The following is a 14,439-nucleotide window of genomic DNA, read 5'->3' on the forward strand; positions in this document are numbered from 1 at the left end:
GACCTTGCTGGCCATCTAGCAGCGGGGACGTACAGATGTAGGCTGTCCACCTTGGAGCCTCCCATCCCGCCTCCCCTTCTCAAGGTCTAGACAGGAGCAGGAGGGAAGGGCAGGGGCTGAAGGCGGCCCAGTCTGGCCCAATGCTGACCCCTACTGGTGGCCACAATTCCATTCCAGCTTCCCAGGGGGCGCTAGTGGCAAGGCACCCGCCTGCCAACGCAGGAGACATAGGAGACCTGGGTTTGATCCTGGGTCGGGAAGACCCTCTGGAGGAGGGCACGGCAGCCCAACTCCAGTGCTCTTGCCTGGAGAATCCCACGGACAGAGGAGCCCGGCGGGCTACAGCCCACGGGGTCGCAAAGAGTTGGACACGACTGAGCACACGCACAAAGTCACAACCTGACTGAGGCTGGGCCGGGGAGGGGAGGGGAGAGGCAGCGCTGGGGGAATCGGGTGCTACGGGCAGCCTCCACCTCCTAGGGAGGACGCAGGCTGGGGGTGGCGTGTGCTTTCAGCACAGGCCTGGGATCTGCGCTGACCACCCCCCGCCCCGTGCGAGGGCCTCCCCCGCCCCACTTGGATTCCTGGCTCTCTGACCATGGCCACAGTCTCCACCCTCCACTGTCCTCTCTGTTCACGAGCACTGCACTCCCAGGCTGCCCCCTGAAGCCCCAAACCGGGCACCGAGCCCAGGACATGCCTGGCGAAGCGGGTGGTGAGGATCCCTCCCCGTGTCTCTGGCCAGCCCTCTGGGAACCCCCCCGCCACTGGCCTGACCCCCTCTGGAACCCCCTCTCCCCCTTGGCTCTGAGCCGTGGAGCCTGAAGTCACAGAGGACCTGTGGCCGCACGAGGTGAGGGGGCATCCTGCGAGGGGCTGCCCGGTGGGGCGGGAGGGGGATGGCTGCCCCAGGACAGAGGGGCGAGGCCAGGGTGTCTGAGACCCTTCTGGGGCAGCACTGGGAAGGCGGCCAGTGGGGCTGGGGGTCAGGAGGGCACTGCTGGCCGGGGAGGAGGGCTGATCAGGGACCCACGCCTGCGGGAACTGCCAGGCAGTGGGGCTGAAGGAATGGTTCTTGGGGTGGGAGCAGGCAGTCCTTCCAGGAGGAGATGGGGCACAGCTGCTCAGTGAAGTCCAGGGGCCGACAAGGGCCCCAGGGCTGAAGGCACTGGGCAGCGACACTGGCTGCTGGGGGGAGCGATGAGCTGGGGGACAGAGAGGCCAGGGGTGGCCACAGCCACACGGCCGGGGGGCCTGGTTGTGAGGCTGGGCCCAGCAGAGCGTCCCCGGGACGGTGACTGCTAAGGCGGCCTCATGGGCCCGGGCTGGGCTGGCCGGGTGGACAGCGGGGCTGCTGAGGGCCCCCGGTGCCCCTGCCCCCGGCCGGTCATCCGTCCGTAACCACTGATGAAAAGGGACCCGCGTGAAGTGGCCCCGGAGAAGGTCAGGGCTGGAGACAGGCCTGTTCAAGGGCTTGTAGGCAGGTGATCCTGAGGATCTGACACTGGCAAGAGACCTAGATGGAGGGCCCCCTGCCTCCACACGCCCCGCACACGACCAGCCTGCCAACCACCCGGGAACGCCTGGGCGACTGGGGGCCCACGTGGCCCACTGCGCACAGCCCAGCCAGAGGCGTCCGAGGCCCGCGTCTCCCCCGGGACAGGCCAGGAGCTGTGTCACCCTGCCCGCCCGGCTGCGCCCACCCCAGGGGCACAAGGGCGTTTGAGGGCAGCGCCCAGCCTTACCTCCCTGCGAAGGGGCTGAGGGCCTGGAAAGAAGCCACGTTTCTTGCCAGCCTCCCGTCCAGCTCGGAGCGTCCATTGTCCGTGAAACCTTTCGAGAGAGAAGCACCGGGACTTCACTTCCTACAGGCTGGCAGGGTGGGGAGGGGCTGCCGCTTTGCAGGGAGTGAGATGGTCCCCCCACATCCCCACGGCAGGAGGCACAGGGGTCCTGCGTTCTCGCCCCTCTGCAGAGCCGGGGTGGGGAGGGGGCAGGACATCAACCTCAGGACTGGGGCCCACCCCTCCCCCTCCAGAGGCAAGGGGGCAACAGCAGGCACAGAGGGACAATTGCTGGGGAGGGGAAGAGACCCGGGGCAAGGAGAAAGTGGGGGTCCCCTGGCTGCCGGCAGGGCCTGGGGGTAGCCCTACCTATGGGCTCGCTGACGTGGCGGGCCCTGGGGCTCGCACTCTGCAGCCGCTCCCAGCCAGGGCTCCAGCGCACCGTTTCCGTGTCCAGGAAGCCAGGGGTGCAGAGAAGCGGCCTGGCCTGCAGCCCTGCCCAGTCCCCAGGCACCCCTTGGCCCACATTGGGCACGAGGGCTCCGGGGCAGGCCGGCGTGCTGGAGCTGGAGGGCAGCAGGCCTGGGCCAGGCCCCACCAGTGCGTCCATTGCCTCGGAGCGGCGCAGCTTGTCCGTCAGGACATCGATCCGCTGCTTCAGGATGTTGGCCATGGTCTCCAGGGCCTGCAGCCGGGCCTGCTTGTACCGGAAGTGCAGGGGGCCCGGCATGCCCAGGCGCTCCGACTCCTCAGGGTCCAGGTAAATGCAGAGACCCGGGCTCTGGCAGTGCGTACTCAGGTCCTGGAACTTCAGGGGCCCCAGGGAGGAGCTGGCTGGCATCAGCAAGGGTGTGCCCTCCCAGCCATCCTGGGGGCCTCCCACCTCCAGAGTCTTGGTGGGGTTCAAGGCTCTGTTCAAACACAGGCAGAAGCTGCAGGGAGAGAAGGGACAGGGGTCAGCCTGGGGGGGGGTGATCATTTCCATGTGCGTGGGAGACACGCGTGTGCAGGGATGCATGTGGAAGCAGCTTCCGGGCCAGGCTCAGTGTCTATTCACTTCATCCATTTGTGACCGTGGTGATCACGACGGACCGCGCACACCTATTAGAAGGAAGGAGCCCGGCTGGCAGTGATTTCTTGGATATGACCCCAGAAGCACTGGTAACAAGACAACAGATAGGCAACTCGGGCTACTTCAGAATTAAAAACATGTATGTGTCAAAAGACCCAATCAACAGAATGAAAACACAGCCTTCTCGACTTCCTACTTTTGCATTCCAATCTCTGATGAAAAGGACATCGTTTTATAGTGTTAGTTCTAGAAGGTCTTGTAGGTCTTCATAGAACCAGTCAACTTCAGCTTCTTCGACATCAGCGGTTGGGGCATAGACTTGGATGACTGTGACATCGAATGGTTTGCCTTGGAAATGAACCAAGATCTTTCTGTTGTTGCTGAGGTTGCCTCCAAGTGCTGCATTTCAGACTCTAATTGACTATGAGGGCTACTCCATTTCTCCTAGGAGATTCTTGCCCACAGTGGTAGATGTAATGGTCATCTGAATTAAATTCTCCCATTCCTGTCCATTTTAGTTCACTAATGCCTAGGATTTTGATATTCGCTCTTGCCATCTCCTGCTTGACCACGTCCAATTTACCTTGATCTGTGGACCTAACATTCCAGATTCCTATGCAATATGGTTCTTTACAGCATCTGACTTTTTACCTTCACCAACCAGACACATCCACAGCAGAGCGTTGTTTCTGCTTTGGCCCAGCCACTTCATTCTTCCTGGAGCTGTTAGTAATTGCCCTCTGCCTTTTCCCAGTAGCACATTGGATACCTTCTGACCCAAGGGAGCTCGTCTTCTGGTGTCCTATCTTTTTGCCTTTTCATTCTGTCCATGGTGTTCTCGAGGCAAGAACACTGGACTGGCTTGCCATTCCCTTCTCCAGTGAACCACGTTTTGTCAGAACTCTTCAGTATGACCTGTCCATCCAGGTGGCTCTGCACAGCATGGCTCATAGCTTCACTGAGTTTTGCAAGCCTCTTCACCGTGACAAGGCTGTGGTCCATGAAGGGGATGTTATGTGTATTTTAAGTGAAATGTTTGTAAATGAAAAAAAAGGACACAGCAAAGCAAGATGAAGGACCTAGAGCCGCCCCACCCACGGAGATGGACATCCCTCAGCATCGTGTCCAGCTGAAGGAGCCGCGCAGCGAGGACCCCTGCAGCCTGTCCGGTGGGGGCTGCCCGAGGGGCAGCAGGCGACACGCACGCTCAGTGTGCATGTTCACTTTGCACCTGTGTCCTCGTCTGGGTGTGACCAGACACCAACCCTGAGAAGTTAAAAAGAGATGCAGACCCCGGGCTGCCCTGTGGACCCTGAATCTGGGGATGTGGCTCAGGGACGTGCACTTTTAAAACAAATGAAGCAAAAGGGAGCCAGAGAGAGAAACTTCCAGGAGCCAGGGGTCAGGGGAGGGTGTCCAATCCACTGAGGTGAGCGGCTGCAAAGAGGGGTGGGTGCTGAGCTCCAAGGGGTTCAGCCCAAAGCCCCCTCCCAGAACGCTGGCTGCCAAAGGCACACCCAGGACACAGGTTCAGAGTGAGCCCAGGGCAGGCAGCTCCTGGTGGGGCAGTGCCTTGCGGGGACCCCTGTCCTCAGCCCGTCTGGGTCCGCTCCTCCCCCCCGGCCACAAGTGGATGACACTCCTGGAACCCGGCTGTGAGCTCCTCGTCATATTGCCCTACCCTTGTCACCAGGCAGGTGGCCAGTAAGTGGCTGGCCCTGGCCGGAAGCCCCCAGGGCACTGCCCACAGCCCTTCGCCGTGGGGACGAGCACTGGGAAGGGCAGCCTCCGGGGAGCCTGGACGCTCAGTCCCCCAGAAAGGTGGCGGGAGGGCTCCCACCCTGCACTTCAATGCTGCCGGGGGAAGCGCCGCCTGCACAGCTGCCGCCAAGAAAGGAAAGCACATTGCAGCGAAAGCCAAGAGAAAGTGTCAGCGAGGGGGCAGCATAGGAAGGTGTGGCGGGGACGGGAGACACGGTTTCTCCTGCGCTGCTCGGGGGGATGCACAATGGTGTGGTCACAGCCAATACAGCCCAGCAGTGCCTCCGTGAGTGAGACACAGAGGTACCACGTGACCGGACAACTCTCCTCCTGGGTGCATGCACAAGAGAGCTGAAAACAGGTGCTTAGATGTTTCAATCAGAGCGGCCGAAAGAGGGAAACAGCCCACAAGTCCATGAGCTGACTACGGGTGTGCAAAATGTGGGGGATGCCCCAGTGGAATATTACTCAGCCATAAAAAGGAAGGAAGTCCTGACGCAGGCTGCAACATGGATGAACCTGGAAAACACGCTCAGAGGAGGGAGTCAGGCACAGAGGCCCTGTGCTGTCTCAACTGATGTGAGACACCAGAGGAGGTGAATCCAGCCAGCCAGAATGGCCATCATAAAAAAATCCACTGACAACAAATGCTGGAGAGGGTGTGGAGAGAAGGGAACCCTCCTCCACTGTTGGTGGGAATGTAAATCGGTACAACCACTACAGAGTCCAGTATGGAGGTTCCTCAAAAACCTAAAAACAGAGCTACCATATGACCCTATGTCCTGGGCATAGCATAGTCCTGGGCAACCCTAGTCCTGGACATTTATCTGGAAAAAAAAAACGTGATCCAAAAGGATACATGCAACCCAGTGTTCATTGCAGCTGAGACACGGAAGCAACCTAGGTGTCCATCGACAGAGGAATGGATAAAGAAGATGTGGTAGGTATATGCGATGGAATGTTACTCGGCCATGAAACAATAAGATAATGCCGCCTGCAGCAACAGGGATAGACGTAGAGATTGTCACACTGAGTGAAGTCAGTCAGACAGAGAAGGAGAAATATCGTGTGACATCCCTCATATGAGGAATCTAAAAAGAAATGACACAAAGGAACTTACTTACAAAACAGAAAGAGACGCACAGACTCAGAAAATGAACTTACAGTTGCCCAGAGGAAAGATGAGGGGAAGGGATAGTTAGGGAGCTCGGGATGGACATGTACATGCTGCTGTATTTAAAATGGATAACCAACAAGGACCTCCTGTACAGTACATGGGGGAAAAAAAGAAAGAACAGGTGAATCCATAAGGATGAACAGCAGATTGGGGCTCAGGGGAGGAATGGAGGGGCCTCGGGGCTCAGGGGAGGAGTGGGGGGGTGCCTGAGAATGGGAACTGGGTTTCCTTTTGGGTGATGAAATGTTTTGGGACTAGACAGAGGTGGTGGTTGGTTTCACAATATTGTGAATGTGCTAAGGGCCCCTGAATAGCTCAGCTTATAAACGTTAACTTTACATAACAGCAATCTCACCTCAGTGGAAACCAACGCAGCCCTGATCACAGGCTCTGTGCAGCTCTGGACAGAGCAAGCCAACCCCTGCCCAGGAGAGCCCCCCCAGGAAGCCCAGCCCCGGCCCCTCACACCCACCTGCCCGGGGCCTCCTGGTCCCCCAGTACCATACCGGAAGTCACCTTGCTCCACTGCAGCACCGGCGCCCCCGGCCCGGCGGCGGCTTCCAGATCCTAAAGCAGAGAAGGATGCTGTCAGCCCCAGCCCAGCCACAAGACCCCAGACCCTGTCTCAGCCTCGGAGCTGGCCCCGGCCTCCGCGGGAATCACAGGCTGGTCCCTTCTAGGGGGAGGGCGGGCAGAGACAGAGGCAATGGGGTCCCCGCAAAGCCCCATGGAGGCCAGGGGAGCCGGGTGTCTGAGCTGCCACATACCCTGGACTGTGCCGCGTGCGGGACGAAGGTCACGATGCCGGGGGTCGTCTGGGAGACCACGGGGACGGCTCTGCCCAGCACGGCCTCCCTCTGCTTCCTGTGGGCACCCTGCAGCCTCTGGTTTCTGAGCTCCAGCGAGCGCATGGCCGAGGCCTTTTCTTCCAGGGCCTGCCGCCGCCAGGCTGCAGTCTTCTGGCGCATGAACTCACGCAGGGACTCGGAGCCGTGGAGGGGGCCCAGGGTCCCCCGGGGCTTGGGGCAAGGCCGAGGTGGCCGCACCTCATTCTCCTTCTCAGGTGCTTTCCGAAGGGCACCCTGGCTGGGCCTCGGCCAGGCGAGCTTGGCCCCTGAGGGGGTCCGCAGGGGACCCCTGCCCTGATACAGGGGGCTGGGCCCCTGTGTGAAGGAGGTGCTCCAGGGCCGCCAGGTGGGTTGGCTCAGCCTTTCCAGAGGGCTCCACGGCCTCGGGGCGGGGTCTGCCGCGTCTTCACAAGCAGTCCAGGCCCTCTGTGGACCCCAGGCCTGCCCGGCCGAGGCGCTCCAGGACCGCTGCAGGAAGGGGACCCACCTTTCGGTGGGGCTCCCAGGCCTCTGCAAGGAGGGGTCTCGTCCTTGGAAAGCCCAGGTCTTTGGTGGGCAGGAGGCCTGCCTGGCCGAGGCGCTCCAGGGCCGCTGCGGGAAGGAGTTCGGCCCTTCGGTGGGGCTCACGCATCTCTGGAAGGAGGTGTCCCGTCCTGGGGCCACCCAGGTCCTGTGTGGATAGGACTCCCACCCGGCCACAGGGCTCCAGCGCTGTGCAGCAGGGAGGCTCCCAGCCCTCTCAGAGGTGGGCAGCCTGTCCGTCGGGGCCCCAGGGCTCTTCCAGAAGGCACCCCTGACGTCTGGGGGTTTCCAGGGGCCTGGCCGCCTCCTCCCTGCCAGGCCATGCAGCTCCAGTCCTCGGCTCGTGTGGCGAGTCTGGGCCAGCTCCAGCCCGGCCTGGATTTGCTGGCGGAGGTCTCGAAGGACGGCCATAGCAGCCTGGACGTTCACGGGTGGATCGCGGGAAGCCAGGGTGGGCACGTTGTCTGAGGGCATCTGCAGGTCACTGTGGACAGAGGCTGGACTTGGCGTCTGGGGGTGGACAGGGGAGCTCTCAGTGGCTCCAACCTTCTTCCCGTGATCTGCAAAGACAGGCAGTCGCGGGGTTGCCAGGAGGCGCAGAGCCCCCCTAGAGACCCCCCATCTTGGCTCTGCTCTCAACATCCACTCGCAGGAGCCCTCTGGGGGCAGATGCCACGTCTGGGTGACTCACAGCTGTGCCCAGGCGTCTGGCACAGAGCCACCCTCTCTGAACATGTCGAAAACTGAGTATGTGTGTCGGGGGGTGCGGGTGACAGACGTCTCCTGGGAGCCACTGTGGCTGCAGGCCTGCATTCTCTAAGTCAGGACAGCCTGGTGGTCATGCCCTGCCTTCCAGGAGCAGAAATTTGCTTCTCAGGGACAGAAGCCCTCTTTTTGGTTTTTTTTAAACGCAGCGAGTCCCAGAAGCCCCTGTATGCTGGTGGGTTTGGTGGGTGTCTGACAGGTCTCCGGGGGAATGGGTGCCACACCTGCACCCCAATGCCATTGCCGCCTGGGCGTCTCTACCCCAGCGCCCACCCCCAAGATGCCACACGGAGCGGAGCAGAGTCCAGGTGGAGGCACGAGGTACCTAATTCTGCCACGGGGGCCTGGTCTCTCGAGGGGATCTTGCTCTGGAGCCTGGGGAGGGCGGGCAGGGGCCCCAGCACACCCTCACCAGGGCTTGTCCTTTCCTCCAGGCATGAACACCCACCAACTCAGAATCTTAAAGAGAAAACACATATACAGCCAAGTGCCCGGGGCCCTCCGCGTGCCGGCCCAGAGGGGAAGGCTGGCAGCTCCTCACAGAGCCAGGAGACCAGGTCACACGCTCCTGGAGGGGACAGGGTGAAAACACTTGGGTCCAGGCCACTCTGGCGCTGGGCGACACCCCAGCCATTAGCCAGCATCCTGGGCGAAGTTGAGTCTCAGGATGACCTGGACGTGTGACCTGATTTCTCTGGCCCTCAGGGGTAATAAAACGTACTCCCTATGGATTTCTCTGTAAAACACAGAACGCAGGCCCTCGAGCACCGCACGTGCTCTGTAAAGGCTGGTCAGAAGCAAAGACAATCGCTCGCACACCCAGAGCTCGCAGGGCGGGGGCGGCACTGTCGGTAATCACTTGCCCTGAACCAGAGGAAACTAATTTGTTTTTAATCTGGTGAGAGCGGGGATCAGGGTGGGAATCAAGGAAGCTGTTGCCGAGAAAAGGGGAAATAGAAGGCTGAACTTCTCTTTCCTTTCCTGAGAACAAAGAAGATGAAGAGAACAGTGAGCAGGCGTGATCACTCCGCGTTCTCAGCTGTCCCTAGCCTGTAGTCTGCAACCGAGGTTGCTTTTCTGCCCTCTGACTCCGCAGGAGCTCGTTCTGAACCTACTATCCTACAGTGTGAGTCGCTCAGTCGTGTCTGACTCTGTGACCCCATGGACTGTAGCCCACGGGGCTCCTCTGTCCACAGGATTCCCCAGGCAAAAATACTGGAGGGAGTTGCCATTCCCTTCTCCAGGGGATCTTCCTGACCCAGGGATGGAACCCAGGTCCCTTGCGCAGAAGGCAGATTCTTTCCTGTCTGAGCCACCAGGGAAGCCCTACTATCCTTTAACGCTGTGCTGATCACCTCCTGTTCCTGGTGCTCCCCTTTACAGCACTCTTTTGCAGACCACCTCTCGGAGGTCTCTTTTTGCATTACAGGAAGGAGGTCACAGTACGACACAAGAAGGACAAAGGGCCCAGCCACTGGGCTACTGACACCAGCCTGTGACCGGTTTTGAAACAGTGCAAGAGGAACAGGAAGAAGAATACAGGATCCTCACGTCTCTGTTCCGTAGCACCGACCCCTGACTGTGAGCCCTCCTCTATGCGATCCCCAGATTCCTCATGGAAGTGGGGCACAGTTCTCGAGGCGCAGACCTACTGTGTTCCCCACCTCCTCCCACGGAGGATTAAAGCCACCCTTCCATTTCCTCCAAACTGGCTCCATCTGTTTCTATTTGGCTTTTTTATTCGCCCTCCCCAGCCCAGGCTTTGTTGGGCAGAGAAAGCTAAGATCTTGGCAGCAGCAAAGCCACCCAGGGCGGCAGGATGAGGGGCCCGGACAGTGTGTGGAAACAGACAGCTGCCACATCCCAAACATAAACACTTTCTTTAATAAATGCCATCACGTCATAAACATCATTTATCAAGGTTTTACTTCGTAATCCCAAATCACCCTCACCAAATGCCATTAGCAGCCCCACCATCATCACAAACCCAACCATAAGGGCCCTGGCAGAGGCAGAGGCAGAAGCAGTGGCTGACCTTGAGCACTCACACACACGCTCACACACACACACACACACACACACACACACACACACACACACACGGCAGGGAGCCAGCCCAGGCAGCGCCCCAGGAAAACAAAACTACCCAGACCAAGACTTGTCCTGGGGGCATTTCTGCTCGAAGAGGGCGCCTCACCGCAGAGATCACCCACCTAGCACACCCTGCTCCCTAGACTCGGCGCCCTCCCCAGCCCAGACTGAGACTTGGGACACAGGCCTGAGCACCGAGCTCCCTGAAAGGGAAGGGCGACGCAGACCACGCCCCCAGAGGCCACGCCTCCTAGAGGCCAAGCCCCAGGAAGGAGCGAGGCCGTGACCACGCCCTCTGCAAAGCCACGCCCTTGGAAGAGTCCTCCAAGACACGCCCCCCTCTGCGACCACGCCCTCCGCCCCAGGCTCCTGGGGTAGCGGAGGCGGAGAGCGCTGGTGTCCTGAGTCCCAGGAAAGGGAAAGTGTTAGTCTCTCAGCCCTGTCTGACTCTCAGCGACCCCATGGACTATAACCCGCCAGGCTCCTCTGTCCCTGGGATTCTCCAGGCCAGAATACTGGAATGAGAAGTCATTCCCTTCTCCAGGGGATCTTCCCTACCAGGGATCGGGCCCACCTGCATTGGCAGGTGGGTTCTTTACCAACATCACCACCTGAGAAGCCCCTGTCCAACCAGTGAAAACGTGAGAGTCACTCAGTTGTGTCCGACTCTTTGTGACCCCATGGACTAGACAGTCCATGGAATTCTCCAGGCCAGAATACTGGAGTGGGTAGCCTATCTCTTCTCCAGGGGATCTTCCCGATCCAGGGATCGAACCCAGGTCTCCTGCATTGCAGGCAGATTCTTTACCAGCTGAGCCATAAGACATGGATTTAAATCCCCGCTCCTCCATTCTCCAGCCACAGGCCTTGAGCAAGTGACCACTTCCCTGTGCCTCAATTTCCCCATCTGTACGCATCTCTCCACAAGGATGAAAAAGAGAAGCAGTCACCCCCACTGCAGAAGTTTCCCAGAAAGGTCAGGCTTCTGCTGACCAGGGCTGAGCCCGGGACTGTCCACCTGCCTGCCGAGTTTGACCTATGAGGGGGACCTGGGGGGTGGGCTCCCCAGCGAGGGTCCTGCATCCTGAATCCCAAAGCTGTTGCTCTGCACGAAAAAGGCCACACTCACTGGGTGGGGCCCTGAGCAGGGACCACGCTGGGTGAGGAGGGGGCCGCAGGCCCCTCTGAGCACCCCCACCCGCAGGCCCCGACATCACTGGCTTCCCCATTAGCCGGCCAGAGGGGTCCAGGTCAATAAATGGGCCCTGGTGGGCACGTTTTTCCTTCCGCAGAGCCGTTTAATGGCAATTAATTTTTTTACGAGAGGATTTTTAATCTGTGGAAATGGATGAAGTCCCCAAGTGCCCTGTCAAAGTTCCAGGGCCAACCTAATCTATGATAAAAAATGCAAAGTAAGGTGCTATAATCTGAAATTAAATATCGGGCTTCATTTTCCCTCAGCCCGGATGGATGAATATTTTATAACTATTGTGATTTAATTTTTTGTTAACTACAGCAAATTTCTAATTCATCCAATTCCCAAGTCCTGTGGCTCTGACCTCTGAACCCAGACTCATCTCTTCTTAGCCCAGCTGTGACTTCGTCACTGACAGAGACTAATGGTCAGCTCCGGCAGGGCGGCGCGGCGGTCACGGTGATGAATGCAGCCCGTGGCACGCCCTTCTGACCCAGTGTCAGGCAGAAGGCAGGTCATTTTTCAAAGGAGCCATTAAAATAAAACAAACCCCACGGTCCAGGAGCAGGGGGAACATGATGCGGAAAATTGTTATTTTTGTGCTTGCTCGGTGGCCTGTCTCCTGGCACCCCTCACTCTATCCAGTGGAGGTTTCGCCAACGTGCCCCCACATTGCTCTGGGCCCACCTCCATTGAGGCACAGAGGACAGTCACTCAGCCCGCTGGAACTGTGGGTCTGCCCAAGGGCAGAAGAGGCAGGTATCTGAAGACATGGGCAGACCTCACACTGGCACTCCCCTCCAGGACTGCGATATCGTGCCCGGGGGAAACTGAGGCACAGAGATGCTGAAAAACAGTGCCAACACCAGTGTTGCTGACTCTGAGCAAGATCGGGGTCCCCACAGAGCAGACCTCAGCCCCCCAGGGCTCTCCCCACCTGGGGGGGCTCTCAACTGGTGTCCCCAAAGTCTGTGGTGCGGTGGTCCCAGAGCCCAGGCCCTGAGGGTGGGCCTGCAGGTTTCCAGGCGCGGGTCCAAGTGTGCACAGCTGGGCTCTCTCAGGCAGGGAGCACAGGGCCACAGCCAAGCCTGGTTGGCCAGTGTGACCCCAGGCAGGCAGGAAACTGAGCCTCGGTTTCCTCATCTACAAAATGGGAGCAAGCCTGTCTGCCTCCGAGGAGAGCTGTGAGGACTTACATGAGCCGGTGTTGCCTGCGTGCTTGGCACACACGGGAAGAGGGAGCCCAGCCCTGAGCGTGTCACCCCATCCCACCCAGGCTGTTCTGAAGGCAGGCCCAGAAGAAGGCTGCCCGCTCCGCTCCCCATAGCCCACATCCAGCTCATTCACCCCACAAGCTCCACGAACCGGCCAGCTGGGCAGCTGGGTCTTCGCTGGACACAACCTCAAGACCCACCCTCAGGGGAGACTTCTGAGTTAGGAATTTCTCTGCGACTGAGTGGCCCAGCACCACCACGACCCCTGCACAGAACCCCCAGGCAGCTGACGCATCCTCCCCAAGGGGTTGTGGGAGGTGGGCACTGCCTGGCCTTTCCTCCCACCAGGCACCCCAGGGGGAAGCCGGCCTCCCGGGCTCACTGCCTAGTGTCTACATTCCAAACCAGGCGACAGGGAGACTCATCCCTCAGTCACGCTTCCCGCCGTTGATGGCAGCAAAATGGCCACGGCTTGTCCGGCGATGCCGAGTCACGAGAAAGCAAGCACGTCCATCAGCAGCCAGTGCAGCACCCGCTGTCTGGGCTCTGGAAACGAGCCACACGCCCGCCTCCTGAGCCTGGACCCTAATGTTCTGTCCCCAACCCCTGCCGGGCCCTGCGGGGGCCAACCCTACCTGTGTCTTTGGCAGCTCTCCTAGGGGCAGGCGGCTTGGGTGCCTTCTCTGTTTTGCAAGAATTACTTTTCATCCTTTTGGTTTTCTCCTGTGCAGCTTCACCGAGAGGAGGAGAGGGAGGCAAGGGAGAGAAGGTTGAGTATCGACACAGCACACGATCAGCCTGCTCTCCAGCCCCTGACTGTCCCAGCATGCCGCCCCCTGCCCCCCGGGGAAATCCCCTGCAGGGTTGGGCTCGCCTCACCCTCCCTCACAGCCCTGACCGTGCACCAGCCCCCAGAGCCCCTGAGCACAGCCCCTGGCATGCGAGCTGGCCCACAGCACTTGTGTTTGTTGAGTGAATAAATGACTGGATAGGCCCACAAGCAAAGCTGTGGCAGGCAGCTAGCCAGATGGGACATCGGCTCGTCGGGGAGAGGTGGTTGTTCAGTCGCTCAGTCGTGTCCAACTCTTTGCGACCCCGTGGACTGCAGCACGCCAGGCCTCCCTGTCCTCCACTATCCCCTGGAGTGTGCTCAAATTCATGTCCATTGAGTCAGTGATGCTATCTAACCATCTCAGTCTCTGTTGCCTCCTTCTCCTTCCCTCAGCATCAGGGTTTTTTCCAGTGAGTCAACTCTTTGCATCAGGTGGCCAAAATATTGGAGCTTCAGCTTCAGCATCAGTCCTTCCAGTGAATATTCAAGGTTGATTTCCTTTAGGATTGATTGGTTTGATCTCCTCACAGTCCAAGAGACTCTTGAGAGTCTTTTCCAGCAACATAATCCGAAAGCATCAATTCTTCGGCACTCAGCCTTCTTTAAGCTCCAACTCTCACATCTGTACATGACTATTGGAAAAACCTTAGCTTTGACTATACGGACCTTTGTTGGAAAAGTGATGTCTCTGCTCTTTAACATGCTGTCTAGGTTTGTCATAGACAAACCTTCCAAGGAGCAAGCGTCTTTTAATTTCATGACCGCAGTCACCATCTGCAGTGATTTTAGAGCCCAGAAAAATAAAGTCAGCCACTGTTTCCACTGTTTCCCCATCTATTTGCCATGAAGTGATGGGATCGGAAGCCATGATCTTAGTTTCCTGAACGTTCAGGGAAAGCAGTGTGCACCAGACCCAGAGGGGCCTTGGCACGGCGGGGCTGCCCCACCTGGATGGGCGGGGACAGGAGAACCAAGTCCCGCAGCAGGCACAGGGGCCGGCTGCCCAAAGGCCAGTGTTCGGCCTGGCCCCGCTCTGTTTGGCCTCATTCGTCTCTGTACCCTGCTGGGTGGGGGCGGCATCTGGGAAACACCAAACGGCCACCCAGCTGGTGAGCCGTGAGAGCCGGCCCGGCCCAGCCCAGCCCAGCGTGTCCCCAGGAGGCCTGGGGAGCATGCCA

General features: G+C 59.3%; 1 protein-coding gene across 13 annotated transcripts in view; it reads right to left on the minus strand.

The window, feature by feature from the left end:
• CCDC187 (coiled-coil domain containing 187) overlaps positions 1-14,439 on the minus strand; it is a 55,652-nt gene that overhangs the window by 30,466 nt on the left and 10,747 nt on the right. For 12 of the 13 annotated variants that reach the window (XR_011569496.1, XM_070799568.1, XM_070799562.1 and 9 more), the window contains 5 exons: positions 13,065-13,160; positions 6,562-7,724; positions 6,267-6,361; positions 2,154-2,716; positions 1,746-1,833 (listed from right to left, as the gene is read on the minus strand). Coding sequence is in view for 12 of the 13 variants with exons in the window: in XM_070799568.1 (XP_070655669.1) it covers positions 1,746-1,833; positions 2,154-2,716; positions 6,267-6,361; positions 6,562-7,724; positions 13,065-13,160 (2,005 nt within the window). In the remaining variant the exon portion in view is untranslated. The remainder of the gene's footprint in view (positions 1-1,745; positions 1,834-2,153; positions 2,717-6,266; positions 6,362-6,561; positions 7,725-13,064; positions 13,161-14,439) is intronic. The other variant, XM_070799563.1, reaches the window with a different exon arrangement.

This window comes from Bos indicus, chromosome 11 (assembly GCF_029378745.1).
Source record: "Bos indicus isolate NIAB-ARS_2022 breed Sahiwal x Tharparkar chromosome 11, NIAB-ARS_B.indTharparkar_mat_pri_1.0, whole genome shotgun sequence".
Lineage (NCBI taxonomy): Eukaryota > Metazoa > Chordata > Mammalia > Artiodactyla > Bovidae > Bos > Bos indicus.